The 8,642-nt window shown below is 30.1% G+C and overlaps 1 protein-coding gene and 1 long non-coding RNA gene across 2 annotated transcripts; both read right to left on the bottom strand.

Moving 5' to 3' along the window:
* Positions 1-576: 576 nt before the first annotated feature.
* LOC130740819 (patatin-like protein 1) lies at positions 577-3,585 on the bottom strand. The gene is made up of 7 exons (XM_057593527.1): positions 3,360-3,585; positions 3,039-3,226; positions 2,764-2,950; positions 2,408-2,572; positions 2,008-2,313; positions 906-1,078; positions 577-805 (listed from the first exon to the last, which is right to left on the bottom strand). The coding sequence occupies exons 1-7, from the start codon at positions 3,498-3,500 to the stop codon at positions 763-765; spliced, it is 1,203 nt and encodes a 400-aa protein (XP_057449510.1). The 5' UTR covers positions 3,501-3,585; the 3' UTR covers positions 577-762.
* Positions 3,586-5,609: 2,024 nt separating this feature from the next.
* LOC130735847 (uncharacterized) lies at positions 5,610-8,063 on the bottom strand. The gene is made up of 4 exons (XR_009018579.1): positions 7,982-8,063; positions 7,518-7,559; positions 6,537-7,391; positions 5,610-5,865 (listed from the first exon to the last, which is right to left on the bottom strand). It is a non-coding gene; the product is annotated as an uncharacterized LOC130735847 (long non-coding RNA).
* Positions 8,064-8,642: the final 579 nt, after the last annotated feature.

Raw genomic sequence — 8,642 nt, 5'->3', positions numbered from 1 at the left:
TTCAAAAAAAAATCCATATCACCTCACATTTCTTATTTCTCACTCTTTTCTTCATTCTCTCCACTTTATTCACATTTATAAGAGAGTGCGAATGAAATTTAACTATTCTTCTATTTCTATCTTTTTCATTAGGTGTGGGTGGAAGTCAACGTAGTTTTTCCCCTTGACAATTGCTTACCCGTAAACTTGTGTGAGTAGTGAAAGCTACTTTACACGATTGTGAGAAACGAAATACCCAGTTGGTTGAAGGTGACAAGGGAGCTAATAAGTAATAAAACAAAGCCAGTTGCATTAAACTTCCTTATTGTGTTTATATAGATTTTAATATATATTGCGTCGAGTTTGAGTTGGAAAAGTCCAAACCCCCGATCTGACCTGCGAGCCTTACTCTTTGGATTAAGGTTTATTTAATTCAATTCAATTCAAGCTTTGTTGAATTAAATATAAACACGTGAATTCGTGAGTAATCTAAATAAGGTGTTGCTGACTACATAGCAATCCGAATTCCATAGGACACCAACCATGAGTTTGGAGCCTATATTATATGGCAATTGACAGCATTATAAATGTCCAACATGAAACTAAAATTTGAGTTTTATTTTAACTTCGAAAAACAACAACAAACATGTTCATCACAATTGACTAAGTAAAAAATATTACACACTTGCATCATAATCGTACGTACTGAAATTATTAAGCAAATCAATGAATTGAAGATGCTTCTACAATGGATTAACATTTGACAAGCAATCTGGTCATCATTTACTTTCTCTGTTTTCTCTCCTCCGAGAGTAATTTCGCAAACCTGCAAAGCATATATCAATTTTTTATTAGAGGAGTTTAAGCATCTTCTTTTTCTTGGTTCGAATTGTAACAAAGATATAGATTTATTAAACAAAATGAACCTTTTGAGTTCTTCCTCATTGCTGCCTTTATGTAGAAGTGGTTCACCTGCACCCGTATCTAGATTCACTCCTGTAACCTTGTTCTTCAATAACTTCTCTCCCTCTTTTACCAGATTATCCAAATTCTCTTTAGTAGCTCCATCCACAGAAGCTAATTCTTTCTCTAAATCCACCTGTTTGAATTAACCATTGTAAGATTGTTAAGATTTAGGTCTGGTTTGGAAAAACAACTTAATTAAGCGTTTATGGTCATATGACATAAACGCATATTCAAAAGCTATTTTAAAAATTTATGAAAATAATTTGAAAATAAGTTATAGATAAGCATAAGTCATTTTCAATAAGCTATCATGACTAGCTTATAGAAATAAGCTCAAAACAATTTATGGTAGGTCATAAACTATTAGCATAAGCTTTCTCAAACACTGGTACAAACACTTATGCTATCAGATAAACTTAAATAAGCTGTTACACTGAATTTTATGATTTTCACAGCATTCAAATAAATTTAAGATTGGTATATAGCTGATTGGATAAAGTGATAAAGACATTAATATTTAATCAAACGTTTTCACGTAAGCCCATTTATTTGGTCAAAAACTTTGAACAAAAAAAAAATTATAGTCAGCATTTTTCATATTCATATAATAAAAAAACTCATTAATATTTAGAAGATACCCACACGGTTGGGCCAGCATTAATCTTGACTTCACGCAAACTATATATTAATGATTTCTTTTTTTTTTTTACTACGGAAAACTATACTAAAGATTTCTTAATATTTACAAGTGATAAATAAAAATAATTAAAAAAACTCTCAAAATAGTAACAAAGATAATAAAATTAGGGGGCCAAAGATTTTGTTCGTGTCTTCATATCGAATTGGTTAGACTTTTTTTTTATCAAAGTTTGAGTTTGTTTGGCTCATGTTGGTGCACAAGTTAAAGACATACATTTAAAACTATAAGTCGTTTACAAATATATTTATAGATTGTTCACTAACACACAATCTCACAACAACTATGAGAATTGAATACACACTTTTCGGCATGAAATTTTAAAGAAAATGAATGAGCAGAATATGCTGAACTATAAAGCTTACTTGAATTCGGAGGTAGCTGTCTTGGGACTCAAGCACACTAAAAACAACCTGGTTGAAGTAGTCAACCAAATCATTGCTTGATTCATTGAAACAATCTATAATGGGAGTTGATCCAGAGTGAAACAACCAAGACAAAATCCCCCATTTCGACATCATCTTAGCATTGTATTTGTGCTCTTTCTTGTTTGATCCTGTCCCTATCGACAGAACAAGAAAACGATCAAAGCCTAATCCCCCGGTGTTCACATTTCTCCCACCTGGGTTCCCTATCAGTTGCTTCGTCTCTTCTCTAATTGCAATCAAAGTCTACAAATCAAGAACCAAAATCCTTAATTAATTAACTAATAATTATCCAAACCTTAGTGATTTCTCTTTTTTTTTAATCAATAATTAATCTTACAGGATTATTAGCAGCCACGCCACCATCGATGAGGTTGAACTCTTTGATCACTTTTCCTTGTTCATCTTGTTTTGTAAAATAGTGAGCTGGCAAATAAGTTGGAGCAGCTGAAGTTGCTATGCAAATGTCTGACAGTGGTACATCTAGAGTTGGATCAGTTGCAATCTGCATATGGTTAGTTTGATCAACTTATTTTTTTCTCACAATCAATTTTGACACTGAATTTTCCTAAGAAAAAATTTAATTTTAAAATCAATTGTAGAAGAGTTTCCAAACATTACTAGTTGAATCGATTGAATATTTCATGGTTTTAATAATCAATCAAAATTAACCATAGAGTTGGAAATATTAATAACCTGGTTCGAGGAAAAGATTGTAGGTTGAAACTTCGTGACATCAAAAGTTGGAATAACAACTTTTGTCAAGGTTTGGCTCAAGGTTGTGTCCCTTAATAACTCTTTTACAATCTTGTGCAGATACTTCCCATTATACTTAGATCCTGTCAAAGCTTTTATTAGGTTTATGAGCGGCGCAAATATTCCCCTGCACATGCACATAAAGATCATGTCTAGAATTTATTGTTAGTTCTACTCCTATAAATAATACACACACGTGCAGTACTAGTACATACCTTGTCTGTGGGAAAATGCTTGGACCGTGTTCAAGGTAAAATGGTACGATTTCTTTGGCAGCAAATAAGGGGCGATTTTTGGTTGTTGGATGAGGAGCTGCTAACATGGCAGAGATGAGACCGCCAGTACTTGTCCCAGCAATTACTTCAAAATAATCTGCAAGCCTTGCATCCTCACCGTCTAACTCCTGTAAAGTATATAAACATGTGCAAATTAAGCCTTAAAAAATATTAGAGGTTCTTTTTAAGAATTACTATGAGTATGAATGGTGGTGATCATGAGGGCAATTTAATTTGAATTTTAGTGATTTGAATTTGAACCTGAAGCTGAGACTCAAGGTAGGAAAGAATAACACCGGGAATGATTCCACGGATGCCTCCGCCATCAATGCTGAGAACCGTAATCAGATTCCCATTTGCTGAAGGTGGAATGTCCAGGGAAGAAGATGTGAGGTTTTCCATTGCTATAGATGTTAGAAAACTAAAATCAACTCAATGGCCAACAAGCTGCACCTTTGATAGATCGAGAACTTAATGTGTGTATATATAATAGAGAATTTATCCAACATCCTTTTAATTACAAGTATCATAAGTCAATCTCCAAGTCGACGGCTAGAACTATTATAAGATCTTAAATGAGAACAACAATATGATATTATTTTATTTATGCGTTTGATGATAAACATATCCAACATTTTCATAATATTAATATTATATTATAAATTTAAATAAATTATTTCAAACGTGTTTACAAATGTATAAATACATATGGGTTTTGAGACACAAGATTTTGAGTACCTGGTGCAAATCGCACCAGGTCTATCCCTTCTTGTATACATCCGCTACGTTTATTATTTTTTTTAGTAAGGTATTCTACTTTTTATTTTCAAAATTTAAGCTTTCTGAATTTTTTAACTGTCTCATAATTACTCTGCCAACTATGCAAAAACACCAACAATGTGTTGATTTAGTGACAAGTAAGTTAAATCTCATAAAAACTAGTGTCTACCATTATATTTGATATATTGATCAATATTTTGATGATAAAAAATTTAAGATACTAAGATTAAAAGAACAATATATCATAATAAAAATATTGATATTTATAAAGCATAAATACAAACACTCAATTCTAGTGCTTTGTACCATACACTGAATTAACCAATATAAAGGTTCCGAAAGACACATGAATTAATTGAGTAAAATCCGCAATTTTGCACATGTGAGGTATAATTGAATTTTATTCACTAAGATATATATACCCATGCGTTTCATGAAGGATATCGTTCTTGTGGTCTAGATATGTAACAATACATAGATATATAATCATTGTGTAAATAATTTTAAAAATGATTAAAAATACACTTAAACTATATCAAATTGAATTTTTTTAACCTAAACAAATTTTCATATAAAGTGTTTCTACCCGTGTTAGCATAAATAAATTTATAGTACATATATAAATATACACTCTTAAAATTATGAAAATTAATTATATTAAATTTATAATTAAATAAAAAGAGAGATTTTCTCACATCCTTGAAATGTGATTGGTTAACGATGTAAAAAAATTTTACACTGTCGGTGCATCATCCTTTTTCTCATGTCATATTTTGTCTATCAAATTAAACTCATATTATACGTATTAACTCTTAAAGTTATTCATAAAATTATGAAAAGTACTATGCAAAAGTACTAAAAACTATTTGGATTTAATTTTCTATTAGTTTTCAAATATAACTCCCATGTAAAATAATACCTCCCATGAAAACTATTTATCATGTGATTTAAACATTTAGAATATATGTATCTAAATAAATATTTTTTTCTTAAATTTATAGTTGTTTAGCAAAAAAATGAAAAAATATATTTTATTTTTTTTATTAATTGAGTTTTCATGTAAAATGATCCTTCCCGTAAGAGTTTTTTTATACTGAAAGTTGAACATAAATAAATGTAAGCAATAAATTCACTAACAAATGTGGGTGATACTCTAAAGAGCTTTAAAATAAGGTTCGTTCTTCTACAAACAACTATATTTTGTGATTAAAATTATATTATTTTTCTCTTGCAAAAAAAAAATTGCAACACTGCTTTATGTATGTTCAATAATTTGGGTTCAATCAAGTTAAGAGCTAAAAGTCATGGGTAGAGATAAGTGACATTATCACGAGCAACATGACTAATGAGAACATAATTAAGTAAATCTCCAAACCCTCTTATTCAACCTCTATAAATATCTTAAAAATCCTTAAACCTCTACTGTGTAGCTACTTTGATTACTAATACCTGCCGACATCATCTACCCAATCACTATGTTGTAATAGGCAGCATGGAGTGTCAAACACTATTTAAGTTACTTCTCAACCCTTACATCCATGTCCAAATACACTATTATTCTATTAAATTCTTAATTTTTCATCGCAAAATATTTATAGCACTAATGATGTACTTTCAAAAAAAAAAATGATGTCCAAATTATTTATTTCCCCATGCCATCTTGTGTCTAGAAAAATACCAGCTACAAAGAAAACTATCCAAAACTTAAAAAAACTGAGTATTTACCTTCAATTCAAAACAATCTTTAAGAAAATAAAATTCTTGACTTTTTTACATAATCTAATGTCATTTATGGAAGCTCTACATCTTTGGCAAAATCAAAATCTAAAGTCATTGTGGCTGATGCTCTTATATCTTTAGCATTGAGAGGCTTGCATCAGCAAAAGAATTCTTGATTTAGGTGAAATCAATGTCGAAACAACACAGGTCCTATATTTAGTTTGTGGAGAATAATTTCGATCGGCTAAGCTTTCAGGTCCTATATTTACTGCAAGAAAAGAATTAAAACTTAACTTAGTGGTGAAATAAATGTCAAAATAACACAGCTAAACCAAGTTCTAATTCAAACAATTCATATGAATGATTAAGCATTTTTGTAATCTTGATTCTTTAACAGACAACTGAAGACACTACCCTCTAAAAGATTATATTTCAATCAGATTTAATCTAATTTAAGCAATGAAAATGCGTGAGTATAATATGAATAACAATAGCTGACAGTATAAAAGTGCAGCAGAAAGTTGATATTCTAGCAAGAGTATAGAAAGACAGCTGATGTAACTTAAACTTTTTAAATCTTTGGACAAATCCCTGTTCTTGGAGCTGAGATGAGACAAAATGCAGAAGGGTACATACTTGATGCACATTGTCTTTTTTCATTTTTCGGTCAATGTTACCATGACAAAGTGTGATGATTTTAATTATGGTGACACCAACATGTTGAAACTGAAAAGAGTTTTCCATTGAAGATATTGAACGAATGCTCTAGTACAAATTAAGAAAGAAAGAAAAGCCATGTAAATTCAATAGCTTCAAATTCCTATAGGAGTTCAAAACATTTTACATATGATGATGATACAAAAACATTGAAACTGAAATGAGTTTGACATAGAAGATATATTTGATACATCCTTGTGAGGATAATTTGAAAATTGTTACCTTGATTGTCTCCACAAAATCCTTGGCTAGCATATCACGAAACTATCAAAAAGATGAAGTGATAGATTTTTCTCGAAGACCTTCCACTTCCAGCCATTAATTATGAAAGAAATTCCCAGAAATTCATAAGATCAATATCAATGATAACAAATGTGTTCTAATAAAGAAGTAAAAAAAATCTTATGCATGAATATAAAATCAAAAGCAGGCAATAAAACCTCCTTCATGATCAATATACACTCATGTCCAGCAACATAATTAAGCATGGACATCATTCTTCAAAGGTTCAAAAACCTGAAGAAACTTCTCCCGAATACTTATTATTCAAGTAAATTCACCAAGAGTATTTTTTTTAACCCCCTGTTGTTTTCATTAAAATTACAAAACTGATATATAAGAGCATATCCTCAAAAATCAAAGCATAAAAAGGATATTAGGTGAGAAACCACCGTTCAGGGTAAGCTTTAGAACAATCTATAGAGTAAAGCATAGATGGTAAAAAATAATTGCACATACACAACCAATTTAAAGTAAAGCACTTCATTTTTTCTGATCAGCAACTTCTAAAAATAATACTTGAGCAATGTTAAAACATTTCAATAATCTATTTTAAACCCAAAATACTACATCCATGAATTACTAATACTACTCAGGATTGCTTCATAAATAAGAGACATGTTGACCTTGCAACTTGAGCAATAAATCAACACCCAAGTAGCATGGTTATTTGGCTTAAAATTGGTCCTTGTAACATCAACAACGCCTAAAAAAACCAGAAGCAACTTAATTACTAATTCATCACCCAAGCAGCTTGACACAACTACTTTAAAGAGATCCATGCACCTGCACCGACTCCTGCAGAACGCCAGACAACACAACATAAACACTAAAACCTTGTCAAACACTAAAGCTAGAGATTGAGTTTGTCATTCATGCAGTATGTAGCGAAAGTAAAAATAAATAAATCTTTAGGTTTCCAACCTTCAAAAACAGGACATGCCTCCTCAGCCACATGCTCCAAGCCTACGCAAATATAACAAAAAACCCCAAAACAAAACAGATTTAGTAAACTTGAAAGAGTCTACAGATATGATATTAGTACATACTTATCCCCCTTCCAATACAAAACCAAGATTAAATATCAGGTCTATCCTCAATGCATTTCAAAAGTGGTTCTGATCATTGTTGTGGTCGTCCACAATTACCCAGAATCAAATAATAACACAACTTGATATCTTAATAATATCATGATAATCAATATTCACTTGATCATTGTTGTGGTCTTGCTCAAACAAACTCAATCAGGCCACATATCCTCATTTATGGAAACCATATCTATGATTCAACATTTCAACATAAGCAAATAAGGCACCATAAAATATACTTCTAATTCGAAACACACGAAAGCAGAAGAATACCTTGATCTATTGAATTTTTTGCCATACCTTTTGGAAGCAGATGATTACTGCTATAGGTGTATAATCGTTGGGGTGCAAAATTGGTGTGGAAGAGAACTCTGAAATCTTCCCACAATGTTTCTGATAGCTTCTTTTCTTTTGTTGTGAGTCTTTTATTTTGTTTTTGATTTATTATTTTCTACTATATATTGATATTGATAAGATAAATTCAGAAAAAAATCAAGAAATATACAACCTAAATCATAATCAAATCTAAAATTTAAAAATGTACTAATTAAAGATAGATAAAAACTACCAAAATCTAGCTAATCACAATAAAATACATAAAATACCATAAAAATTTATTAATAATCTAAAAATAAATAATAAGAAAAATTAAGAAAAAATCAAGAAATAAACAACCTAAATCCTAATCAAATCTAAAATTTAAAAAGGTACTAAATAAATATAGATAAAAACTACTAAAATCTAGCAAATCACAATAAAAACTCATAAAATCCTGAATTTAATATAAAATACGAAAATTCAATAAAGATACCATAAAAATTAATTAATACTCTAAAAATAAATTAAGATAAAATCAAGAAATAAACAATCTAAATTCTAATCAAATCTAAAATTTAAAAATGTATTTTTTATGAGAATTAACCTGAGAATGACACGTGAAATTTTTTTTATGAGAATTAAC

This window comes from Lotus japonicus, chromosome 2 (assembly GCF_012489685.1).
Source record: "Lotus japonicus ecotype B-129 chromosome 2, LjGifu_v1.2".
Taxonomy (NCBI): Eukaryota; Viridiplantae; Streptophyta; class Magnoliopsida; order Fabales; family Fabaceae; genus Lotus; species Lotus japonicus.
Note: the sequence above shows the minus strand (reverse complement) of the source record. Positions and strands in the feature narration are given on the sequence as shown.